A 27420-nucleotide genomic window follows, 5' to 3' on the forward strand; every position below is an offset into this window, starting at 1 on the left:
AGGGGACGTCTGTAATCCCAGCACCCAGGGCACGGAAGCAGCAGATATGAATGGAGAAGACTGGCCATAGATACACAGCAAGTTCAAGGCTAGCCTGGGCTACGAGAGTGACGCACACCCGAAATCCCAGTTCTTGGGAGGCTGAGGCAGGAGGATCACTGGGAAATCAAACACAGCTTAGATTTCATAGTAAGTACCAGGCCAGCCAAGGGTGCACAGCATATCCCTGTGGAAAAAAAAGGAAAGGAAATAAAAGGGGGGGAGGGGAGGGGAGGGGAGGGGGGAGGGGGGAGGGGAAGGGAGGGGAGGGGAGGGGTTAGGCTTAAGCAGTTTGCTTATAATAATCAGTAGTCAAGTGATATAATTTAAAGTAAATGGATACAGTTTAAAATCAAGCTTTTAATCACCAAAAGGAAATAACCAAAATAGAGTATTTTCAATAAAAGAATTTAGACTAAACAGAAATGTCTATGTGAGGAAAGGGGAGAGAGAGAGTGGGGTGAGAGTAATCAGAATGTATTACACACATGTGACGTTCTCAGAGAATAAAACTTAATACAAATTAAAATAGAAATGCCTAATATTGACTTGCTTTCATTTTAAAATTCTAACTGTAAAACTACTAGAAAAAATATAGGAGCAAAACTCCATAACACAGACGAGGCGGGGACCCCAAGAATCACACTCCCAACAGCAAGAGCAGCAAATGAGCTTACACAACACTCAAGCTTCCATATAGCCACGGGGGCAAAAGTGAAGTCACACCTACAGAATGAGGGAAAATATTACGTATGTACTGAAATAAATGTCATGTCTCCCACAGCTTGGGTCCCAGAACCCTGCCTAGGGCTGGGGATGGAATGAAGAAAGAACAGACACACGGACATACACACAGTGAAGCTGGAATCTACCACATAAATAAATGTATGTGTGTGTGTGTGTGTGTGTGTGTGTGTGTGTATATATATATATATATATATATACATATATATGTATATATATGTGTATATATATACATATACATATGTATATATATACACATATATATACATATATATACACACACACATAGAGAGAATATATATGTATATATGCATATAAATACATAGATATATGGTAGGTATATATGCACATATATATGGTAGATATGTGTATGTATGTATATATATAGTAGATAATATATAGAATGTATTAAAAAACTGCAACAACTCAAGAGCAAAGAAATCAAAATAAAACACAAACACCTCAGTCCAATTTTTACTGGCATGAAAGGTTTCCAAGTCGGTGTTTTCAATCAGAGGCAATCAGAAAGTGGGGGGAAACAGAGGACACAGCTCAGAAACACACGCTGGAGAACTCGAGCTGCATCGGTTTTTTACAAAAAGCCAGAGACCAGTGACAACGGCGACAAGGCTGTGGCATCTGGAGACTGAAAGCAATTCCATTTATTTAACTTTGAAGAACAAAAGCTTATTCTTCTAAGAGAAAATCAAAACACATTTTCTGGGGAGGAAAAAAAAAAAAAAAGGAACCATTTTGATGGCATTGCCAAAATAAACCAGGCAGAATGTAAGTCAGAATGAGCTACAAAAGGAGTTCAAGCCACAGGGGCAGGGAGGGATAGCCAGAGAGGGAGAACACAAACGCATCTTGTTTTTAGAAGAGGGAAGGAGAGAGGGAAAGAAAAATCCTGCTCCCTCTGATGTGTTCTATCTAGAACACCCGATTGTCCCTCAGCAGCTATAAGGGTCAGCTAAGGACCTCTGTGCACAGCAAAAACTGTGGGTGTCCAGGCCTCTGTATCGGAAGACAGAATATTTGCACATCACGTGCACATTTCCGCATGTAAATTCTAAGTCGCGTCTAGATTACTTATAATACCAAATACAAGTAAATGCTATGCAAATCGTCACTGAACTGCATTGTTTAGGGGATGGTGGCATGGGAGGACAGGTGGACACATGCAGTCAGGACAGACAGAGGACTTCCAGAAAGAGTTTCAGTTGGATAGTGGATGAATCTAAAAGTGCAGAGTCTATGGATATAGTAAACTGACTTTAGCAAGCATAGATTCTGTTGAGAGGAAGAAAGAAAGAAAGAGACAGACAGACAGACACAGAGACAGAGACAGAGACAGAGACAGAGAGAAAGGGAGAGAAAAAGAGGGGGAGGGAGCAAAGGAGTCAGGAACAGGGAGAAGAACCCAATAATCCAACATGTAAGAGAATCTACAGTAAATTAAGCAGCTTGGAAAACCCAATTTGAACAAAACACCTTTAAGGGAAAAACAAAAACAAATTCAAAGATTTAATTCAACGACATAAAAACAAATCAGCTTTTTACTGCTTTCTATAAAGTATGTATTTCCCTTTCTCTGAGATGGGGTTTCAGCTGTGTAGCCCTGGCAGGCTTAGAACACACTGTGTAGAGCAGGCTGGTCACCGACTCACAGATCTATCTGCCTCTCATCTCCTGAGTACAGGGAATAAAGGCGTGTGCCACCACACCCAACTGTTGCTACATTTTATGGCAAATCTTCTGATTCACTACTGGGCCAGAGATTTCAGCCCAGATGAAATCTTCCAGGTTTTCTTGGTTGAAAGTCAAGTCAAATCAACTGTCCCAAGCAAATTTTCCTAAGAATCATAAGAAAACCTTTTCAAATGTGCAATATTTTAAAGGTTCCTTCTTTTTCTTGGTCCATTCTCCACATAATTCGGTGAAGACTTAACCTAAGACCCGTCCTTCCTGAAGCAGGTTGACATCTGTGTCAACTGAAGCCAGGCTCCCTGGGTTCCACTGTAAACTCCTATTTTCTCATAATTCCAAACACACTGTTTAAACTCCAAGCTAAAGAACTTCAGCTGCAAAGCAAGATACTCAACTATTCCACAGATTATAGTCACTTAATTATTATTCTGTCCGCTTTCGAATTTTTAAATTTCCATAATAATTCTTTCTTGTTGTTGTTTTTGTTTCAAGATTAACTACAGTCAATTGGAGTCTCAGAGAATATGTTTCCTTCTTGAGGCCACTAGGTGAGTCTTACTGATTCAGACAATACACACAGTATAATTATCCTCCATTGAAAGCCAACTTCACCCTAGACACTACCTTGGCGCTTACATTGAATCTAATATTTACTTCCCAAAAAAGAAGGTAAGGGCAGTTAAGAACTATTTATTTCCAAGTGAGCTCACCCTGATGTGCCTCTAATAGAACCCAGTTATGTAATCCTAGCAGGTGCCAGAGTGCTTTGCAGAGACTATTAAATTGCAAAGCAGTTACACATAGTCAGGACTTCAGGTGATTTCTGTCAAATTCCTGAATCAGATACAGATAGAATTTGGGCCAGGAAAGCCACCTGAGCAATCCTAACTTTCTAGATCACCGTAACCAGGGCAGAGTGTGGCAAGACCATCGCCTTGCAGTTCCTTCCTGCCTTCCACTCGTCCGTGTCTTCTTCAGCAGTCAGTGCTGCCCAGGTGGAGTCACATGTCAGGATGGCCCCATACTTCTGGCTGGGTTTCATTACCTTAGACTTCAACAGCAGGTGCATCTCTTCCCAGAGGGTGACTTTAATCAGCTGTGCCAGGTCAAGGTCACGCAGCAGTCCACACCTAACACCAAAGGTGCTGCTGTCTCTGCTCAGGACTGCTTCTCTGGATGATGGGATGTCCTATGTCTGCAGTGCCCACCCAGTAAGGCAGACTCTAGCCTGGGTGGCTACTAATCATGTGACATGTGACTAGTATACAACCTGAACGCTTACTTGCAATTAGTTTATATGTAAGGTGCCTAGTTGACTGAAAGCTACAGACAAAACTCTAGAATGGTCAATAGAGGTGTCCACCAGCCAGGGCCTAGGCTTCCTACACCATAGCCTAACGGGGTCAGGCCTAGCCTTCTATCTTGTAACTCAGAGATGTGGGTACAAGTCTTGAGGCTTCTGTCCAGTGATGCAACCACTGACTGATACCCTATCCACCCATGTGGCAGATTCCTCGTCTGGGATGATGGTGTGACCCTCGTTAGGAAATGTTTATAACCATGGCAATGGTAGTGTCAGCTCTGTGTCCAGAAAGCTAGAATCCCAAGGTAACACTAGCTGCTGTCCGGAGCCACTCATTCACCCTCTTTCCTCAGGTTCCTCTCAGTTGAGAAGCCAAACTTTTTTGCCTTGCTTTTCCTCTTTAAAGAAATCACCTAAACCAGGTAAGACAGCCCACACCAGTAATCCTAGTACTCAGGATGCCGAGATAAGACAGTTGTAAGTTCAAGGCCAGCCCAGGCCACAGAGTCATTTCCAGGCCAGCATGAATGACAGTTGAGAAACCCTTGCCTCAAAAGACAAACGAACAAACACACACAAAACAAGAAACCAAAAAAAGCCCCTATTTAGCGTCTAAAATTAGAAGGAGCCAGATCTCCCCCAACACAAACCTGCAGGAACCAGTCTCTAAAGAGGGGCCAGTACCCCCATGCTTTAGAGTTAAGGAACACACACCTCCTCGAGGTGACTTCCAGAGTGTCTTTAGCCCTTTGAACCTGCAAGCTATTACAGAAGTTTCAAGGACAATGACCTTCGCATCCTCCACTCAGCCTCACCCACCGAGTGTGAATTACCTCAGGATACCAGCAGCACTGCCCAGCGGGCCCAGCGTGTGCTGCATGCCAGGCCCTGGGCTTCACTGAAACTTCAGAGAAACTTCCTTGTCCCCCCAAGGCAGGTAGTGTCGTCTCCATGTGCCAATGAGACATAAAAGGCTGCCACGACTGGCCCAAGCCTCCTTGTTAAGAGCGGCAAACAGAGAAACTGCACCTGGCAGCCAGATCCAGGATATAGGCTCAGCTCGGCCCAGTCCTCCGTCCATGCCTGACCTCACTTCCTTTATATGCTTGGACCCCACCCCTGCCCCCATGCTGAAGTCCGGGTCTTGCTCTTTTACGTGTAGCAAGCATAAAGACAACAAACACTCCTCAAGCCAGAAAGGAAGGAGTCAGAAGAAAGCTAAGCCAAAAGGAAGTCATTCCGGGGGAAGTAGCTGAGCTGAACTTTTAAAACATCTAAACAAAGAAGCTGTCACCTTGTCTTGAGAGTGCTCCAGGAGAGCTGGTGCAAAGAACAATATTGTCCCTGGGGTATCTCAACGTAATGTTCCTACTGAGGGCTGCAGAGTAGTATCCCAACTAACGGTACATGATAAATGAAGAATTGTTTTCCAACTCAAAACAGAGGCTTGCTTGACCCAGTCTTTCTCAGACACAGTCTACTTAAACAAGGTAAGTAAGAATAGATATCCTTTGCCACCCGATATCTTGTCTTGTGTTGTGTTGTGTTGTGTTGTGTTGTTTGACCCAGAGTTTCACTGGTCAGTCTCAAAGTCATAATCCTCCTGCCTCAGACTCCCAAATGCTGAGACAGTCTTGTACTCCCATTCCAATCTGGTTTTTGCTTATTTATTTTTTCTCCCTTTAGATAGAGAATGTACTAAGCTTCCAACCTTTAAAGGCTTATTTATTGTATATCCTAAAATTCTGGATTTTACTCTTTTTTGAGGACAAAGCTGTTGCAGTGACACACTAGACATTTGAGGTGATGCTTCTCCCAGAAGCCCGATTCCTGTCTCACAGTCGCCACCACTCTGTAATGCTCCAACCCTCTTCACAAGGGGCTCCGGGCAGACAAGTATTCACAAAATCCTGAGACTTAGTGCCCTGCCATGCCAACAGTTTCAGGGAGGCCCTCTCATTTTCTGTGTGGCCAGCGTCCTCAGAGGGCTCTCCAACCCACCCGGCCACCCTCCTGCCCCAAAGTCCCCCAAACTACAGCTCACCAGCTACTCCGTGTCACTCCGCTCCCTCTTCACAGGCGTCGCAGGCACATCCCCGTTGACACTCTCAATGCCACTGACAGACATCAAACTTCTGCGCTCCTTCTGATTTGACTTGTGCTCCACTTTCGTGACTCTGAACCTGAGGACAGAAAAGGGACATGACGGGACGTCGCTTTTCCAGTTCCAAGCAGGAACTGTAAGTTTAGGGGGAAAAAAAAAATCGCCTGGAGGAAACCAACCAAGCTCAGACTAAAGGGAGAACAGCAGCTGAATCGCTACCGGACAAGAGGGGCGCATTCCCCTGCAGGTCCTGTGTGACGTCTCTAATAGTTTATGGAACACACAAAGTGGGTCAGAAAACACTTAGGCTGAATTGCTCTGTGGCCTCAGAGTTGTGGTTTCCAATGGTAGCGCGACCATTAACCACAGAACGCTAGGCCACAGGAAGAGCCCATTACAATGCAGACGAACATTACCAAGATGGCCACCGCATAACCACCTTGAGCCAATACGCGCCTGCTGGGCAGGGGAGCCCAGCGGTGACTTCACTACCGTAAGTTGTTTCTGCTCTCCAAAGCCAAATTTAGATTAACTTTCACTCGAGATTGAAGAAAAACAGTTAAATAAATTACAGAAGAGAATTTCATTAAGGAGTGTGAGAAAAGATAAGGCAGTCAGCTCTATCTTTCTAGAATGGTGTCTGTCATCAAGCCCCCAGAGCTTTCCAGTAACCACATTTTTATAGTGGCGGCCTTGCCCAAAACGAGGTCACAAGCCACAAAGAGGAGGAGTCTGGGAAGCAGAGACTATCCTGTCAACCTGGAAGAGTCTGAAGCAAACCTTCTGAAAAGCAGCCCCAGTGAATTACCCATCATCCCCAGCGTCTCACAGGGGGGTGGACACTGAGCCCTGAAAAAAACGCATACTGGAGCTGAGCTGAGAATTTTCAGCACATTTTTCAAGGGGAAACAGTGCGTGCTTTGTCCGCATGCCTTCGGTTCTCATTCACTGCGTTCGTGAATTCCCATGACTCTGCCTCTTGATAAAAGTCTGGTCATGGGTTGTACGGCTCTGCCGTGAGTGCCAAACAGTCCTCGGCCTGGTCCTGATGGCCACCGCCACACAGAACAAGACTCAACAAAATTAAAATTACAATAAGAACTTTGAAAAACTGACAGTGTTCCTTGGGTGCTCATGAGCCCGAAACTACCCTAAAACCCTTACCTGAGTCACCATTTTTGGTTCTCACAGAAGCCCTGGGAAGTGACTGTGATGGCCCTTCTCACCTTGGGTGGGGGGTGGGGGGGAGCGGAGATAGAGTGACAGAACAGTCTGTAAGTAGTGGCACCACGACCGGATCGAGGTAGATGTAATGAGTCCCAGCAACATTTCCTAGAGGTTTGGCCTCATTTAAGCCCAGCACGTACTCAGTCTGATTCCTGCACGGGTGACCTTTCCCAGTGTGTCACAACCGATGCAATGCACTTCCTGTATAAGACCCTCAGACCACAGGAGAGTCCCCTGCAAACCTGACCATGTCAAGTCTCACTAAGATGTCCATCCAACAGCAGGATCTTTAAATCACATTTGGGTCACAAGGAAAGGATGCCCGGGGACTGAGGGACCCAGGGGACAGCAGAGGTGACCGCAAAGAAAGCAGTCACTGCCTCTGGCGTGGATCTTAAGTGGCAGAGACTGGAACGTTCTGGGTCGCATCTGTACTTCTCTATCTAATGCATGACAGCATGACAGTTCCTGATGGCCTGGAACTTTGTGATCAGCCAGAGCCAGTGGCATGGGAGTCAAATGACACATACCACCCAAGGTTGCTTTCACTAAAAACCCCTTCACAGTATCTGCCACAGCTCTCTCTGTTTACAAACCCGCAGAGTCAGGAGTGGATGGCGGGGCCTCTGGCTCTGGATAGCCGTGTGGAAAAGCCATACACTCACCTGATCATCTGTTTTAGATTCTCACAAGAGAAATAGAAACATATGTTCTGGACACAGTTGAGAGTCTGGGCTCCATCTATTTACAGAGATTAATTAATTAACTCCTCATCTTAATTAATACTTGTTCTCTATGAGCTATCAAGAGCTGTCTGGTCTGTCAGAAACATTCAGGATCCAAACCTGGACATATGGAAGAAGCCAGAGTCATGAGAACTTGACCCTTCCCCCAATAAAAACCTAAGGATAATCCTGTAACCACAGCAACTAGGTCCCACACAAGCAGCACCAGGACCCCTCCTTACCTGCCCACAGAGAGGACGGTGACCTCGCCTTGTCGCCGTGGCCGTCCCTCTTTGGTCTTGTTGGTGGGTTTTATGAAGTGCCATCGCTTGTGCCTGCATCGCTGGCACACATCCCGTTCAACGACACCTCCCACTGTGTGCAGATGATGACCACAGACATGCTTCCCTGGGGTGGCCCCTGGTGACAGGGGCCCAGGACTCACAGGTGGGCTCCCTGGCGTGCTAGGAGTGACAGGGCTAAGGTAGAGAAGAAAAGGAGAAGGAGACAAGGTAAAAAATGGCTACTTAGGAGAAACCCCAGTGAAGGCAGGTGTTCCCTGAGATGCAGGGACACACCCTTCAGTTGTACAAATGAACTTTGTGACCTGGCCCTGAGCAACTGCACTCAGCTCTCGGGACCATGCAACAGTTGCTCATTCCAACAGTGATAGCAGTCGGGCTGGGGAATGAGCCACTGTTTCCAAGGAGGCCACGCAATCTGACTTCCCATCACTCTTTTCCAAGACTCCCACACCATCACACTGACTTCTCACACCATCACACTGACTTCTCACACCATCACACTGACTTCTCACACCATCACACTGACTTCTCACACCATCACACTGACTTCTCACACCATCACACTGACTTCTCACACCATCACACTGACTTCTCACACCATCACACTGACTTCTCACACCATCACACTGACTTCTCACACCATCACACTGACTTCTCACACCATCACACTGACTTCTCACACCATCACACTGACTTCTCACACCATCACACTGACTTCTCACACCATCACACTGACTTCTCACACCATCACACTGACTTCTCACACGGAGCCAAGAGTCCGCCTGGAACGCCATGCAAGCCACCCTGAGTGTACCATGGAAAGGCTAGAACACTAGATCCAATCTGACTACTACATCAAAGAAAAAACTCTAGGTTAAGACATAGAAGGTGGTACTTGAAATAGATGCTGATGTGGCTGACAACCGAAGAGCAGCTAATCGCCTCCTAAGAATGCCCTACGTGTTAATATAATAGACCCTGATGGATCTTTGGGGTATATGCATTAATTTCCTCACCATAAAAATGAGGACATTGAGTCTCAAAGAAGCGAAACATCTTACCCAGTATAAATAGCACCTAAGTGGTTTTGAAATCCAAACCTAGAAAGTCAAATTGTACAGTCCCTCCCCCTGCCACCCTCACCCCACCCCCTACCCCCGCCCACCTCCATGCATGGCCATAGCCAACACAGAGCTTCAGAGACAGTGGTGACCAGTCGGGTAACCTAGAAGACATTTGGCCAGACCAGCTAAGACATATAAAGCAAAATTGTAAATACACCATGTCAGTTACTTTCAGAAAGCACATACCAATCCTGTGCTAGAAAAGGAGGGATCCAAACAACACAGGGCTGGACTGACCAGGAGCCAGCCCTCTGTGGCACCTGAAATCAATACCTAGGACCTGAGATGTGCAGCAAGAGCGCCAAGGCCACACAGATGGCTGGCAGAAACCAGCCTCTGGACTGCTGGCATCCAGTGGACTAGCACACTTCAAAAGCAGTCCAGGCCATGCTAGAACTGAGGAGTCAAAACAGTAACAACAACTGTAAAGTTCTCACGTGCTCTTTAGCAATGTCCTTAAAGCTGATGAAATACAAACACACAGTAGGACCGTCCCGGTAGAACATTAGCTTGACATCAAGTATTAGAAACTGAGCTCATCAACTACATTCACTCAGCAGGTATCAGTGATTACACAGCCCAATAGCAGGCCCACAGTCAACCGAGTTCAGGCTACGGAGAGCCAATAAGTACTGGACAGCAAGTATCTATGGGCAAAGGTAAGAAACATCAGTCTTCGTGGCCTAAGCTGCATCTCCAGAACGTGAGCACGTGGCTCAGTGTTCAGCACGACCCCTCTAATGTGCACATACAACAGGGCCCATCTGACAGACACATTCGCAACAAGGAGTGCTAGGTGACCTTGGTGGGGACCACAGACAACGCAGATGATCTTGCTCAGCATGGCACTCCATCCCAACTGAACATCCTGTCACATTTTGCATATTCTCCAGCCACCAAACCATTCCAAGGTGGCCTCTCTACAGAACCTGTTCCCATCAGCACCAGCAGAACACCTGGCACAGGCATCGCTTCCTCCTTTTTAACCTTCTTCTGGTCCCCAGAACCCCCAAAATTCGTACCTGTGCCTCTCCGAAGGCCTCCCGCACTCATCTCTATGCTGCAGTGGCTGAAACCTTCCAGAGCAAAGATCTGTGACTGTCCTGTTCTATCCAGCACTGAACCATTTACCCAGTCAACGTTCCTAGTTACAGAAATTGAGGACTGTCTAGACATATAGTTATCTGTAACTAATTACAGGGGAATCTGGCGCCCAACAACCACAACCTATAACCAGTAACACAAAAACAGATGGTAGCAGGTAATCCAAACCGACCAGGTTATCATTTAGTTACTGTTGTTCATAAAGGTCTCACAGGACTGGAAGCGCTCTATAGTCCTGGTAATAATTGAATGAAGTTAGCACAGTGGTTTGCAGATAAGGATCTGGAACTCAGCAGGCTCAGTTAACTTGTGCATCAACCAGCAGTCACCTGCACACTGGAGGCAGGACACGACCACTCTCAAGCTCTGAACCTGCTCTTTGACTCCGAGCCATAGCTTGCCTTCTCCAACCCTACTGTCTACCACAAGAATTCCCAACCAGTGTTACTGAGACTCAGACTGACCCAAGACTTTCTCTGAGGCCCTGATAAAAGGTTGTCTCAAACCGGGAATAAGCTGGGCAGAGCCAGTAAAGGCCTAGGACAAGGGCCTTGGAGGAACTGACTTCATCGTGACAACTCAACTCACCCATGGGTCTCAGTTCTGTGGCCACTGTGTGCTCTGTCTGTGGAGCACTTGAGGCATCCTGTGTTCCCCTTGTGCAACACTGTTTGACTGGCTTCCTGTTGACATCACCCGTTGTATGATAGCTTTACACTGACTGGATCCCATTTTCCCCATAAAAGCTGTATTTAAGATGTTGTGCTTCTTAATAAACTTGCTTGCCATAAGCCATCGGCTTACACAAGAGCTCCTCCTGGTCCCAGCTTCTGTCTTCTTTATCTTCTAATCTCCAGCTCTTGCCCTCAACACCTAGTGGGTCCTGGACCCAATTCCTGTGAGCCTGGGTCACAGAGGGATGTCCTCCTGGGAACACTGTCAGTGTGCGGAGGGAGACATTTTAGGTTGTCACACTTTGAAGGAGAGGAAGTGCTCTGTCATCCAGTGAGCAGAGATGAGGGACTCTGCTCAATAGTCCATCTTGTGCTAGCCATTACTCTCAGCGAAGACTTGCCTGACCCCAAATGCCAATAGTACCCAAGGCTAGAGGCCAGCTCCGGCTGGACACAGTACCAAGGGAATCAATCTGAACAAGCAAATGAAAACTGTCTCCATCCACTGGGAGAGAGGCACTCACCTTTCAATATCGCCCACGCTGTTATCAGCTACCATAGCTTTCAAGATATCTGCATTCGCTGAGAAAGAAAAAGAACTAAGTGAGCAATCAGAGCCATGTTAGAAAAGCTGTCCGTGAGACACCGCGCTCCTCCTCAGTCCCCAGAGGCCCAGATGAGGAAGGTCGGAGAAGGTTTACTTCCCAGGTGGCCAATGCTGTTACTCTGATCTAGGACTGCAGAAGCCCCTAAGTTGGGACAAACACTCCAAATTTATCTGACATAGGCGGGCTTAACTTAGAATTACAGTGTTCATGTTTTAAAACCTTGTGGATGTGAGCTGTCAACACACAGAACCCAAGCTTCTTAGGCTTGACCCACACCCACACCCACACCCACACCCACACCCACACCCACACCCTACGTCCTGACTTCTCAGAGTAGCCAGTCAAAGGCTGCAGTGAAAGTCAAGTTTCTTTTGGCTATTTAATTGTCAAGGCCAAATGCTATTACCAACTCCTAACCTTTTCCATTCATTTTTAAAGCACCGTTCCCATCCCATGACTAACCACAATAAATTCTCCAGAGAAGAAAGAATAAAAGGATTACTGATTTACCACGTGAGCCAATGATAGGTAGCTTGTAGCAGTTTACATCACATGACATCCCCTGAGAAGGACATTTAACTCAGAGTTCTAACTCTGCTGCTGGGAGAGTTGAGAGGCAAGGGCCCACGTGCTGTGTGCTTCACAGCCTGACTTCCTTTTTGCCTCTCCCACTTTTTCCCCTACCCATCCTCCCATGAAAATACAATACCAAAGACTTAGATCCACTTATGGCCTATGGCCTATCTGTTGCCTTACATATAAAAGAGAGTGAGTTTGTTGTCATTTTGATTTGTCTTATTTTGTTTTGGGCTCCCCCATGATCTCCAGTCTCCGCTACCTTGGGGATCACAGCACCACAATGCAGCTTTTAGGAATCCAAGGGGGTGGGGGCAGTATTTCTAAGAAATATTTACACATGTCATCGCTTTCCTTAAAAAACTACCTTTTTTTTTTTTTTTGCCCTTCACAATGGTGAGGGTGTCCAAATGAACTGCCAAACATGAGTTTTTATTATAAAACCAAATGTTTTTGTTATTTAAGGGGAAAAAAAAAAAAAGCCCTGAATTAGATCTATAATATCCCCCCCATACAACAAAAAATGACACATTGACTCTGACACACTTCATAATCTTGTGATACATGTCACTTTCATGTTTGACTGATATTGGGGATTCAGGAAAAGAATTTTCTTTCAGATAATAGGTTGGTATGTTGCTTTGATTTCCATGTGCTTTGGTGCCCCAAAGATTCCTGTGTTAAAACCCCCATTACCACTTCTGTCCGTGCTGTCATCGCTATGCTTGGCTTGGCACCCTTTTGATGCCACTCTCCCTCAAGTCTGGTACTGGATGGCAGCAAACTGGCCTCATGGGAGGAGGAGCTATGAGAAATGGTCCAACCTTCTGAATCCAGGGAAGGTGATGAGGTTACTGGAACACGGCCTCAGAAGTCAGACAGCTCTTGGGATACTCTCTCTCAGCCTTCATTCCCAGGAAAGGGTTGGTATAAAAGTGAGAGGACTGGGGCTATAGCTCAGCAGCAGAGCGTACGCAGGAGTCCCTGCATTTGAGTCTTAGCCTCCACAAGGAGAGAGCCACTCTCTCTGGCTTCCTGGTCACCATGTGTTCTTTGCCTTTCCCCCATGCTCCCGACATGTTGTTATCCACTAAGATGTGACCCAACCAGGTGGACCCTCACTCCAGAGTCCAAATCAATGAGGCTACCTGATCTTGGACCTCCATCCTCCAAACTGTGAGCTACAGCAAACTACTCTGCTTTTAAAAAGCACTAGCTCTGTATATTCCATTATGAATTAACAGAAGATGAACTAATAAAGAAGTATAGTCTCACATGCGATTTCTGTAAAATACACAGGAAATGGCCAGTGTGTACGTCCCCATAGTTTACCAAATGTGACCAGAGAGGAAACAACAACAAAGGGAATGAGGTCATGCTGGCTGTAACAGACTTTTATAGTGATAAGCATTCAAAAGAAAACTGTATAAACTTACCTGAGAAAACAATTCCCTATATATTATGACGAGTGCCCGTTAAGTAAAATGAGAAATTATTTACTATCCTTGATGCTCTCCAAACTCCTACACAATGCTAGGAAACCCCCACTGACCACACAAACACTCCTCAGTTTGGCTCTGTAGAGAAAGGTAAACTCGGGATAGCACTGGGGTAGTTCCAGGTCTCCGGATTAAGAAGAAAAGTGTGTGGGTGTGTAAAAGAGCTCTGAAAAACCCGAAGAATTTCCCTAGTGAAACTTCCGGAGTCAGATAGGAGTGTCTTTTGTCATTCATAATGAGCCACTTGGTAAAACTCAGTCTAGGATAACAAGGTGAGTCAGGGCGGAGCCAGTAATCAGAAAGGCCCGCCCAGTGTGATTAGAGGATAACAACTCTGGCACTAACCCAATGCCTGGCTCCCCGCCTCTAGGTGTTCCCCTTTAACAAAGCACTGAATGTAATAGCATATCCCGGCCTTCTGGGAGCCATTCTAGCAAACCCGAGGAAGGGACTGGGGGATTCTCAGATTCTCAGTGTGCACGTTAGAGGAACAGAGGGGCCAGGCAAAGCCGGCCAGCCTTGTGAAGCTGAGCCCTTTGCCTGCGGTAGACCACACTAACTCCCTGGCAGAGTCAGAAGTGAATTAGACACGCATGGAGCTGGCGTCAGACGTGAAGAACTGCTTGGGTTGGAAATCTGCACACATCCTATATTGGAAGCACAGCACGGGCTAGAGAGATGGCTCAGTGGTTAGAGCGCATGCTGCTCTTGCAGAGAGGTCCTCTGATTCCCAGCCCCCACGGGAATACATCTTTCAGAAATACTCAGTGAGACAGCACACCGCCACAAAACGTGCCTGCCCAGCAGATCAGCTACTGTCTCCAAACCCCAAAGGACAGCGACCTAAGCTAAAATTGATTTAGAAAAGGAAAGGCACATACTTCAACCCAAAGCAAGAACGTCACCTTGGGAAGCCAGCTTGTCATTCTAAGTGTGTACCACTGTCCTGTCCTTCAGTCTGATTCTGTTGTCCCCCTTCTGGCTTAAATCTATATTAAAATTCTAATAAACCTCAATGTTCACTTCATTAAAAAAAATCATGACTACATCTGACAAATTAAATTACCCATCTGGCAAGTTAAAAACACAATGCAGGAGACTGCTTGTATGTCAATAACACAAATGATTAAAACTAAATGTTGTGGGTTAACAGAGAGCCTAGGAAGATGTTAATAGAGAGCGTGTGCTTCATCTTATTCCTTTTTAATTCCTTTTAAAAAGTTCAGAGTGCAGTTATAATTTGTAAATATAGAGTGCCAGTTTGGGAAAATAACAGTGAAGTCTAAATTGAAATCAAGTTTGAGGTTGCGCGAACTATGGAATACAAGGTGGGGTAACGAGGTGCTTGTTGCATACAGTGGCGAATTTTAGCCTCAGAGTCAACCTGAAAACACTCTAGGTTGTAACTAGTGTGCTGGGATTCAGTACTGCCAATCCCATGCCCTGATGGGAAATCTCTGAAAAACAGGCCCACGCCCAAGTGTTCTTGTCTTTTTGTTCTTATCTAAAAACCATTCTACTAAGTTTATTTATTCATTCATTTTTTTTTTGCAAACTATCAAAACTGAAAGAGAGAAATATCATTGCAAAGCTGAAAGCAGGACAATGTTTAGAACTAGACAGAAGGCTTGAAGCGCGTGGACCTAAAGCCCTTGGCGTCTCCCTTCCTTCACTTCCAAGCTGAGTAGAACACCAGTTTCTCATAAAGCTGGTTCTAAGGACACAAAGCACAGCTGGGAAACAGGTGCAGCTCTCAGTCTGGGGCCAGGTGGATGCTCTCGCTGAGCGGTGTGGGGACCAAGGTCCCAGAGAGAGGCTGGTGATGGGACGGTGGCATCTGCCAACAGAAGTGGACACTGTAGCACTTCAGCAGATGGGGTAAGGAGTACCACAGACCTGATAAAGCACGAAGAACCAAGTTTCTGTTCTGGTTTGGGTGTGTCCTAAAATTCACTCACGTGTCAGAAACATTACTCCCCAAAGTCATTCTGTTGGCATTTGGAGTCGCCTTGGGGTGACTGGGTCACTGGCCTGCTCATGGATTCTTAGATTCGTGGATTACTGAGAGAGTGGTTTTTTTCATAAAAGCAGATTCTTTCTGACATGACTGCTCTGTCTCGTCACGTTTCCAGCTCAGAACGTAGCAGTGAAGGCCCTCTCCAGGTGCCAAGCAGATGCTGGCCCCACACGTCGACTTGTCAGCCTCTAGAACCATGAGCTAAATAAACTTCTGTTCTTTATAGCTCGTCAAGCTTGGGGTACTCAGTTATAGCAACAGAAAACATCATCCTATTAAGACAACCCTCAGCCTCCAGAACAAAGACCCTAATTCATTTAGTAACAATTGGATCCTTCTCTTAAAAAGTTGCCTTAAAATACATTTCATAGGCTGAGCATAGTGGCGCATGCCTATAATCCCAACATTTAGGAGATAAGGGGAGGTGGACCAGAGGTTCAGGACCATCCTTGGCTATATACCGAGTTCAAAGCCAGGCTGGACCACATGAGACCCTATCTCAAAAAAGAAACTATATATAAAAAAAAAAAAGATACTTAAGCCCTAATGCTTAAGCTCTATCCACATTTAATACTGGATAGCCTAGAAGATACAAACATAGAGGCAGAAAGCAAAGCACCTTTGCAGGTGGTTTGGGGAGGAAGGAACAGGGAGAGAAGCAGCTATCTTTCAGAGTGGGGTGCCGAGGAAGTTCTGGAATACGCTGACACTGGTGTAGCTCTTAGAAAGGACACGGATGCTACCCAACTCCCCCCTTCCAAATGGCCAAGCGGTTAAACTGGCAAAAGTAAGTGTGTGTGTGTGTGTGTGTGTGATGCGTGAGAGAATATTCATATGCGTGCACACAGAGGGCAGAGGTCCATGTGGGCATCTTCCTCAATCACTCTCCTCCTATTTGGAGACAGGCTCTCTCACTGAACCTGCAGTTCACCCATTGGCTGGTGTTACAGGCACGTGGGCCCTGGCCGTCACTCCCCAGTTCTTACCAGGATGCCTCAATTTCTTCCCAGTTCAAACTCATGTCCTTAAATGTGAAACACAAGAACCAGCTAAGATGTGAGTCCTTATGACTCCCAGCACATCGCTTGTGCTACCCTACACAGTTGTGTAATGTAACTCTCACTCCATAGGAGGAAGCTGAGGCTTTATAAAGTCACGTGATACACAGCCTAGAAGCTATCGACCTTCCTGGCCCTTTGCTGTGCTGAAGCCACCAAACACCACCAAGGCAACCTCTCCTGTTGTGACAGTGCTAAAAGCTGAGGAGTTACAGAGTTCAGGTAAAAGCCCTGCGAAGCCATTCAAATTCTGACTCTAAGGAGATTTTTAAATAACACTGAGATGCCCCAAAGCACGAAGATATCCTTACCTTCATTTTTCATAATGTACTGGACAATCTGGCCGACCGTGTCACTGTTCTCATTTATACTGTCATTCAACTCTAAGAGAGAAAGAGGACAGAGCGGCGTTACGATCCATCACCTGCAACAAGTCAACTAGACATTTATCTGAGAGCCTAAGGCCTCGCCGAATACCTTCCAGAAAGTTTAAGCACCCTCACACAGTGCAAAGAGTCTAGCTTTAATCCTTCAGCCCCACCTTCCCGATGCCACACGTTTTTGAATTCCTGGGCTGAACACGCATTTATAAATTAAACAGAAAAGGCGCAGGACTGTCCAGCATCCCCTTGCTTTGCATGACACTACAGGAGTGCATGTATCTCTGCCCCCACGTTCTCCTATCTTTCCTTATTACCTTCAACCCTCTGGAGAAACAAGAAGAAGGATCACGAAAAGGTTTTATCGAATCTCAGACATGCTGTATACAACTGGCCTACTGATTAATGGTTTCAACTGAACAAGTAAGTACTAAGTATTCATCCATGTTTATAAAACTCTCTTTTCCTTTGAAACAAGGTAGCTAAATTTGGGCACTGGTTATTTGTTTACAGACTCAGTTTACTTTGGGGACCCAGCACGTGACAGCCAAGTCAGGCGGAGAAAGAGGGGCAAGCCTCCATTTGGAAACCGATCTGTATAATTTATTTAGCAGGACCAGCTGAGACTGGATTGAGACATTGTACAGACTGGGACAACAGCACACCCATGTACCTGCAGGAGTGTCCTCTGCACCCCAAGGGAGGCTTCTCCCCTATGACCTATAGATGTTTGGACAGTCACAGTGGGGGCTGATGCCTGAGCCAGCCTGAGCCAGCCTGCTTCGTGGGTTAGAAGGAACAGCGGGGGAGGCCCTGCTCTGTTGACAAACACTCAAGGCCGGTTTGCTCATTCGCTGAGCGTGACTCATCCTGTTCACCCATGTTCCCCAGCCTCAAAGGTCAGTGGGGGTGGAAAAACCAACAGTCCAGCAAGCTGGCAAGCCACCACTGAGAAACCTTCCCTGCCGGTAGGCTCCATGGGTGACCTACTCCAAATGTCACCTCCCTGCAAAGATGGCACAGAGGGGCTGAGCTGGATGAAGAGTGAGCTGCCAGTCCTGGGACCCATCAGGAAACCTCCCTCAGGCAGGACTGGATAGGAATATCAGTGAGGAAGACATGCTGTGGATGGAGGTGACCCCACCACAAGCTATCAACATATGTGCAGAGGGAAAGATGAGCGCCCTGACACTCACATGGAAGCACCAGTTCTTGCTGCAGCTCTACCGAACTATGACAAACATCTATTCATTAATAATATACAGTTCAGTCACATGGACTTCAATGAGAACTCCTCCAGTGATACTTAACACAGCAAACCCGATGAGACCCGTTTCACGTCCCTACCGTTCTTATTAGAATCTTGATTCAATAAGTAACAGCAAGGATTAGGCTTATGAGTAAGTGCCAATCACCAAAACACCTTGTCTCAAAATTTCACATTAACCCTTCAAAGTGGAGAGAAGGTACCCTCATTAAATTCACTGTCAATACAATTAGAAATAAATATATACCATACAAATAACAGTCCCGGGCTACCAGGCTCTGAAGTAAACCCTCAGCAAGCATTCAATAAATGCAGGCAAGGTTTCAAACTCTGATTACTGCAGAAAATAGTTTTCCTCATAAAGAAATGGATTATATATGAAGTTTTGTTTTTTCCACTTAGAACCCACTCCTCAAGCCATTTCCTTTTAAAGCAGAGGTTACTTACCTATCTTTTCCACCTTTTCCTCTTCGACTTCCTGTTCCGCCTCTGTTGTACACCGGTAGCCTTTCTTCTTAAGTAAGTGACAGATGAGGACACCAAGGAGACCCATGACGAAGAACACAGGGACGAGCACGTACGCGATGTATTCCGGGTGTCCATTCCCAGGGTTGTTGGTGGGTGACGATGGAGTGGTCTCTGCTCGGGAGTGTAACGTGTGGCTACCAGTGTTGTCTACAGAGAGGGACACACACGGCTCTGTTAGGTGATGGCGACAAAGCTCTGGGAATATTTCCATTACATCAAAGTTTTGTGCTTCAAAGGCTACGAGCTGTACACAGGTCTGGGGATCCCGATAGAGGGGGATAAAGGGTGCGAGCATAGGCTCGAGCTGACACAGTCTAAGTCACCTCCTGAACTATGAGATCTCTTAAGAGAGGATTAGGAGGCACAGGGTTTTAGACTGCACAGAATACACATGCAAGAGTTAAGGGGGGCATTACAGCACACTACATAGTAGCTGTGTGTGAGGACCCGGGAGACATGAGGTAGAAGTCCAACTCCACCTTTTAGCATCATTCTGACAAGTCACAATATCTGCACATCTTTCTATGAAGATGAAACCAGTTGCTGCGGGCCAAACACACATGAGTGTATTTTTGCAGTCACAAATGATCGTTCTCTTGCCTGTCCAATGCCAGAGACGCAAGTGCACCACACCAAGGCAGACAGACAAACATCTTGTCCTTGTGTGGCTTATGTTCCAGAAAGATTTAGTGAACTAAGATGATGACAGCACAAAGAGAGGAAAGACCAGGGATGGCCTCAGATTTCTGGTCCAAGGTCCAAATGAAAAACTGGAAGGCTGTGTGTATTTGTTCATTCATTGATCTAAATACCAGATACTGTGTGCCTGCTGTGTGGTGAGCCACTGCTGGGAGCTGAGAGGAGAAGAGGGAACACTAGCATCAGGCACCCAGAGCAGGTCACATGCAAGAAATTCACGTGCACCGAGAGACAAGAGCACTGGGGACCAGTCCACAAGAAAAGGGAAGCTGTGGCGAGGGTGTGGTTTAGAACAAAGAAGTTTGCTTTTAGATCTCTATCACATGAACTTATCCCAGAGGCGGCCTGAAAAGGCAGACAGTATAATAGTCATATGGCCTCAGAAAAGTAAGTCAGAGAAAGCCTGAGCACACCACCACAACAAGTGGACAGGAAAGGGAGAATACAGACTGCAGAGAAAACCTGTGGGGTAGGATAGATGGGGAAAACAATGAGACCGTGGAGAAGAAAGGAGCCCCTCACTCCAAAGGCTGACTGAAACCCCTCCTGAGATGAGAAGCAAGAACTGCAGCACAACTAACAATGCTGTGTAGGCTGCAGGCATACAAATTGGATGCGTGGACAGATAAATGGATGGATGGATGAGAGGGTGGATAGGTGAGTGGATGGTTGTATGAGTGGATGGATGGATAAGTGGATGGATGAATGGGTGGGTGGGTGGATGTTTGGATGATGGATAGATGGATGAGTGCATGGATAGATGTGTGGATGGTTGATGTGTGTGGAGGGGTGGATAGAAGGATGGGTAAGTGGATAGATGGATGAGCAGATAGCTAAATGTGTGGATGGATGGATGGATGGGTGAGTGGATGGTTAGATAAGTGGGTGGACAGACGATAGATAGGCAGAGGAATGAATAGATGATGGATAATTTTATTTTATTTTGGAATTACAATAACCAGAATTGAGGCCTAAAGGTATATGAGCCTAGTTCCATTCCCCTCCTATTTTCTGGGGATCTTAAGCAAGGCTTTGTACAACAAGCCCTCCTACTTTCTAGTATCTGATGATATACAGTTTTACCTCAGTAATTATAATCTTGTAAACGCCCCTTCTCTGGCTGAAGAACCTCTTGTGCAAGTGAATAGTTTCAAAACCACGCAAATGGTATATGTATCTATTGAAAAGACAAATGGAGACTGTGAGAAGCCCACACCTGTACTCTCCTGTATGTTTCTTTCTCCCTTAGCATCTCTCTAGTTTTAAAATCTGCTGAAACATTTCTCTAATAAACTCCGGCTCTGCTTCACCCCGACTTGTCTTGAAACCTTTTTCTGCATTAAAGCCAAGATCGATTTTTACCTGAGTTGGGGTGCCTAAAAGATAAAGGGAATTCAGTATGCTGCCAGTTACAGAATGGAGCCTCCGCCCCTGCTCTCTCTGACTAGATAATGCCACAGAAAAATTAGGAGCAAATGAAAGGAGAAGGTCAGGTGGTTGAAAAGTAGAGGAAAATACAGCATTTGGGTTTGATGTCTTGGCTCTGATTTCTCTGATAAAAAGGAAGCTGCTTATGTAGAGAGTCACCTACCCTGCAAGTCACCTACCCTGCAAAAGAAAACCCAAAATCAGAAAGCCAGCGACAGCGATGCTTAGCTCTATGCTTTCTCAACAACGTTGCTAAGAAAGGATGACTGGGGTGTGACTGTACCACACCTAGTATGGAACGATCACAGGCCATAGCAGCAGCCAACAGTATCCAAGTAAGCATAACTGGAGCCCATGAGACAAAGGGCTGCTTCTCTTCTTACATGGAAATACCCATGGTCTTTAAGTAAAGGAAACTACTGCTTTCATCAGTCTGCGAAAGGCTCCATTAAATGACTTTATCAGGCAAGCTCTAGAATTTGAGATAGCATGGTTTTTTTATTTCTCATTCAAGAATACACACATACATGCATCTATACAGCCAGACACACACACACATACTTCTCACTGCACGTGACTTTTCAAACAAGGCATTGCATAAATAACAGAGACCTCATAGATTATAATAATGAAATTTTAAAATTCCCACTGCATTTTTTTTACTGTTCTCTTTTATAAGTAGATACACAAACACACAAACACCACGGAGTGACAACTGTGTACAGGACCTGTTGGGGTAATATGTTGTAGAGGTTTCGTAGCCTGGGGTCAATAGAGTGTCATGTAAATGACAATAGGTTGTACCACCAAAGTTTACATAAGTGCACTGTTATCTGATGAAGTATTTCTTACAATGTATTCCTATCACTAAATAATGCAGATATGTGTATAAAAACCACATATGTGTCTATAACACATAGATAATGTACAAAGTCTGAAACATTTGTTTAACTTTTTAGTTCTGAGTAAGCCTGCCTGCCTCCTTCCCTCCTTCCTTCCTTCCTCCCTTCCTTCCTTCCTTCCTTCCTTCCTTCCTTCCTTCCTTCCTTCCTTCCTTCCTTCTTCGACCACATGCTTTATGCCACAGGGATGGCTGAAGATCAAATAGCTTCCCTCAGAGTCATTGCCTGTTTCAGGCAGAAGGTAAAGATCAATTAGCAGTGGGGAGCAGGAATGAGCAGTGGGCTCAGAAGTGGTGTCAACAGCAGCTCAGACCCGGGTGGTTGAGAGTGTGTCTTCGCTGTCCACTCGGCCAGCACCTAGCCTGCATGTACAGAGTTGTGTGGTTTGCAAACAAGAATCACTTAATTCACTTAATTCATTAACTAGCATCATTCACTTAATCTCAACTGCAGTGCAATGGAAAAGTTGCAGGTGGTGGGAATTTACATTTGCGAGCCAGGCAATTCTCGAGATGTACTAAAGCACTGAACTTAAAAGCTCGGGCTGCCTGCTGGCTGGAACAGCTCAGCCACTTAGGAGCTCTCTCATCATTAGTGAGCAAAATGTAAATGTTCAATGCTTGGTGTCCTCATCCATAAAATGCCATCAGAGTGACTGTAGCTGAGACAGGGCATGGTGGTACACACCTGTCATCCCAGCACACACAAGACAGAGACAGAGGAGACAGCCCAAGGCCAGAGAGAGGCTGCCTTAAAACAAGCAAAGTACTGAGTGTACCCTTGATGGTTTGAAAACAGCCACTAGATTTTGGATGACAAAATCATGAACAAGGGGAGCCATCCTCTTCTCTCCTTAAAAAAAATCTCACCTGTGGGGCTGGAAACAATGGTTCAGCAGTTAAGGGCACTGACTGCTCTTCCAAAGGTCCTGAGTTCAATTCCCAGCAACCAATGGTGGCTCACAACCATCTGTAATGGGATCTGATACACTCTTCTGGTGTATGTCTGAAGACAGCTACAGTGTACTCATATAAATAATAAATAAATAAGAAGAATAAAAATCTCGCCTGTGATTTGTCAGAACAACACAACTCGTCGGGGGTTGGGATCTAGACCCCAGGCCTTAAGCAACTCACTTCCTACTTCCTGCATCTTTAGGCATTTGCTCTTGGCACCGGGCCACATGCTATAAGGAAGCCCAACCTGTTTATGTAAAGAGACCAGCAGCAGGCATCAACTTGCCAACCTGTAAACAAACTGGCTTGGAAGTAGATCCTAGAACCAGGAGATGCTGGGATGCTGAGTGGAGCAAAGATGAGCTGTCCAGATGAGCGACACTGAACTTTGAGGTAATCTTTTATGTAGCAATAGCCTAGCAAGCAGAAGTTCGAGCCCGTGAAGTCACTAAGAGATTAACTCTACTAACACTTACACAACAGAGAAAAGGAGCATTATCAGAGAAGTTCAGTGGCCATTGAGTATTCCCACCAACGCACAAACTAAAGCAGGAAGGAGATGGGAAACACTACAGAGGACCTCAAAATATAAAATAAAAAGATGGGTGGTGGTTGCAGCAGAGGACACATGCCAGTGAGTCCCAGGACAGCCAGGGCTATGCAGAGAAACCCTGTCTCAAAAAAAAAAAAAAAAAAAAAGAAAAAAAAAAGTGAACTAGAACTGTCATTTGATCCAAAAATCTTACAGGTGTGTTTATATCCAAAAGAGTAAGGACTTCGAGGATCTCTCTATCTGTGCAGCAGTCACAAAAGCCCTAGTAAGGAATTAATTTAAGTGCCGCACGATAGCCATAGGGATAAAGAGACTGCAGTGTGCATATATAACGGGCTACTGCTCGGCTCCAGAAAAGAAGAGAAGTGTCGCTAAATGATGGCATGGATGAGTCTCAAGGATGTCACACTAAGTCAGCCAAACACAGGACAAACATCATATAGCGTCACTTATATGAAATGTCTAAAATGTGCAGTCCCCACTTATCTGCAGGGGATTTACTCTAAAACACCCCCCAATGGATGTCTAAAAACACCAGGAGTACCCAGCCCCGTATCTACTATATGCACATACCTGTGATGATGCAGTGTAACTTTAAAATTGGGAATAATAGCTGCACAGAAGTCCCTAGTGGTAGTGTGTTTGAATGAGAATGTACCCCCGCACCACCACCACCCCCTCCCCGCCCCATACACTCATATATTTGAAAGCTTGGTCACTAGCGACTGGAACTGTTTGAAAGGCTTAGGATTAGAAAGTGTGGCTTTCTTAGAGGAAGTGTGTCACTGTAGGTCACCTGGCCCAGGCTCTGTCTCTGTCTCTCTCTCTCTTTCTGTCTCTCTCTCTCTTTCTGTCTCTCTCTGTGTCTCAGTCTGATGGCTGAGGTAGTTACTAGCAGGTTGGTAGCAAGCAGCATGGACACTCTGGACAAAGGGACGACTCACGTCCCAAGCAGACAGGAGCAGGGTTTCGCAGCGCTCGGCAGTAGGATGCGCAGCTAGATGGGTATGCATGTTTCGTTTCTGTAACTTTCCATTTCATATTTATGGAACACAGCTGATCATGGGTAACTAAAACCACAAAGAGCAAAGCTACAGAGGGACTGCTGTGGTCAGAGCCCTAGAAAGAGAAAGCAGAAGGGCGGGGAGGGGTGGGAGTGGCTGATATATGGAGAATCCAATGCACCGACTATATGAGATAAATAAATCCTGATAACAGGGTGTTGTGCAATTAATTTGGTGAGTGGAAGAACATATTAAGCATTCTTGCAGAGAAAGGAGGAGAGGGATGAAAGACAGGGGAGGGAGGGAGGGAGGGAGGAAGGGAGGGAGGGAGGGAGGGAGGGAGGGAGGGAGGGAGGGAGGGAGGGAACCACATAAAGAAAAGGTTAGGAGGAGATCCAAGAGGACCATGGGCAGATCACACTTCCCTAAACACAAGAGAAACCTTTCAGGGATCAATGTGAAATCTTTTTTTTTTCTTTTTCGTTTTTCGAGACAGAGTTTCTCTGTGTAGCCCTGGCTGTCCTGGAACTCACTTTGTAGACCTGGCTGGCCTTGAACTCAGAAATCCGCCTGCCTCTGCCTTCCAAGTGCTGGGATTAAAGGCGTGCACCACCACACCCAGCTGATGTGAAATCTTTTAACTCCCTCCTGCTGAATTCTACTCCAATTCTTGGTATTTTCTTTTTAAAAACTCCGAGTAAGTCAGGCATGATGACGTACGCCTTGGATCCCAATTGCAGAAGGCAGAAGCGGGTGAATCTCTGAATTCGAGGCCAGCCTGGTCTACAGAGCAAGTTCCAGGACAGCAAGGCCCACACAGGGAAACCCTGTCTGGAGAAACTAAAATATAAAGAACCATAAACATAAATAAAATAAAACCTAAAACTAAAATCAACTGAGGAAAGATGGAATAAAGGAAAACCCAACAAGGCACAGGGAAACTCTGGTGGCTGCAGACAGCAGGTCGCCACCCAGGTAAGGACCGGAGGGCTGAGCAGGCTTGGCTCTTTCCGAAAGACAGTTCTGAGGTGAAGGGAAGAAACTTCCCTCTGGAGTTTTTCTCTCTCTCAACAGAAAAAAAAGACAAAGTATCAGTTCCTCGAATGTGTCACTACAGCACAATGGTTAAAATTGGGTTATTTGTAGAAAAAGAATAGGTTACTTTGACTCGAGGTTCTGGAAGCAACAAGCCCAAGAACTGCTGCTGGCAGACTGTGGTGGGAAGCCGAGGGAAGGAGTGCAGGTGTAGCAAGCACCAGGGGCAGCCCTGCCTCACAGCAATATTAACCAATGCTCGACCATACCTAATGGATCTCCCTGAGCAAGAAGTGGCACAGGTTAGCCTTCCACCCACTCACAAGGGCTCAACTCCAATGCCATGAGGCCCACCTTTCCAAATCAGGAGTGTCAGTGACCTACTCAAACCACAGTAGTATCTCCTAATATATGAAAGGAAAGGGGGGAAAATATGGAGTGTTGCGCTTGAGACAGTTTCCACGTGGAAAACATGATCAAACACTTAAACTACAAGAGCTATTTCTTCCCGAGGCATCCTGAAGTTGGTGAAAGGAGCCAAGGAAACAGGTGTATGACATCCTCTAGTTTTCTACTGCTTAAGAAGCAACAGTATATATTAGGAATGGAGGTGGGGCAGAGGGACTTGAAGAGAGAGAGGGCTCAGCAGGGGAGCCAAGGATTGGGAAAAACTCATAAAGAGTATGAACAAGGGCACTCACCACATGGATATATATACATACATACATACATACATACATACATATATACGTGACTGTGTGTGTGTAGATACATACATACATACATACATACATACATACATACATACATATTGTGTATGTATATCCATGTATTCTGATCCACTAAGGGTATACAGTACAGGCTGCAAGGCCCAAGAAGATGTCAAGCAATTGGGGTGAAAAGGGAAAAGCAAGAAAGGGGACAGTTGATGGTGAGAGGCCTACAGGGGTGCAGAAAGCCTGACCATTTACCACTATTCTTACCTAAAACAACTACCACTTCAATATCGGCAATTCTGTGCCAGCACCATACTAAGCACCGAATGCCACTGCACAGTAAGTCCAGTTTATTAACATCACACAGAAGGTTACGATCCTCAACTTATAGATTGAGGCACAGGAAGGCGAGGGAAGATCCCAAGATCACACGGCTACTGAGGAAGTGGCGGTGCCAGGCCTGGACCAGTCAGAGCCCACCTGTTCCCGCGGGCTTCCTGCTACCCTCAGTGTCTGCATCAACAGAAGGCTCAGAGGGAGTTCCATCCAAAGGCAGCAGTCTCAGGTCTAATACTTTAAACGATACCTCACCAGGCCATTTTTCTGCTCAAATGCTGAATGTTATCCTGCTCGCTCCGATATTATCTCACAACTCAGTTTAGAGAAAAGGCTCACCAAACTTGGGTTACAATTAGGACAGCAGAAAATGTGAGAGGGGGGGAGAGGGAGAGGGGGAGGGGAGGGGGAGAGGGAGAGAAAGATCTTTAAGATTTGTTTGTTTATTTATTTATTTATTTATAATTTATATGAGTATACTGTAGCTGTCTTCAGACACACCAGAAGAGGGTATCGGATTCCATTACAGATGGTTGTAAGCCACCATGTGGTTGCTAGGAATTGAACTCAGGACCTTTAGAAGAGCAGTCAGTGCTCTTAACCACTGAGCCATCTCTCCAGCCCATGAGTGTGTTTTGAAAACTACTATCATTATGTCATATAAGAAGCAGTTTTCCAAGTATAGGACTGCAACTCTGTTGCCAGTCTCCACTCTCCCAACTCCCAAGTCATGGCCCACCTTATGTAAGCCATAGTCTGGGCTCCACACAGCCTTGCTGTGTCTCCAAGAATAAGCCACCGC

The 27420-nt window shown here is 45.8% G+C and overlaps 1 protein-coding gene across 2 annotated transcripts in view; it reads right to left on the reverse strand.

Annotated features, from left to right (window-relative positions):
* The window catches only part of Rell1 (RELT-like 1), a 79684-nt gene that overhangs the window by 29561 nt on the left and 22703 nt on the right, over positions 1-27420 (reverse strand). For both annotated transcript variants that reach the window (XM_006503621.4, NM_145923.4), the window contains exons 2-6: positions 18909-19136; positions 17126-17197; positions 11581-11638; positions 8092-8328; positions 5838-5976 (exon numbers count right to left, since the gene is read on the reverse strand). In XM_006503621.4, coding sequence (XP_006503684.1) covers positions 5841-5976; positions 8092-8328; positions 11581-11638; positions 17126-17197; positions 18909-19136 — 731 coding nt within the window. In that variant the 3' untranslated portion in view covers positions 5838-5840. The remainder of the gene's footprint in view (positions 1-5837; positions 5977-8091; positions 8329-11580; positions 11639-17125; positions 17198-18908; positions 19137-27420) is intronic.

Source organism: Mus musculus, chromosome 5 (genome assembly GCF_000001635.26).
Source record: "Mus musculus strain C57BL/6J chromosome 5, GRCm38.p6 C57BL/6J".
Lineage (NCBI taxonomy): Eukaryota > Metazoa > Chordata > Mammalia > Rodentia > Muridae > Mus > Mus musculus.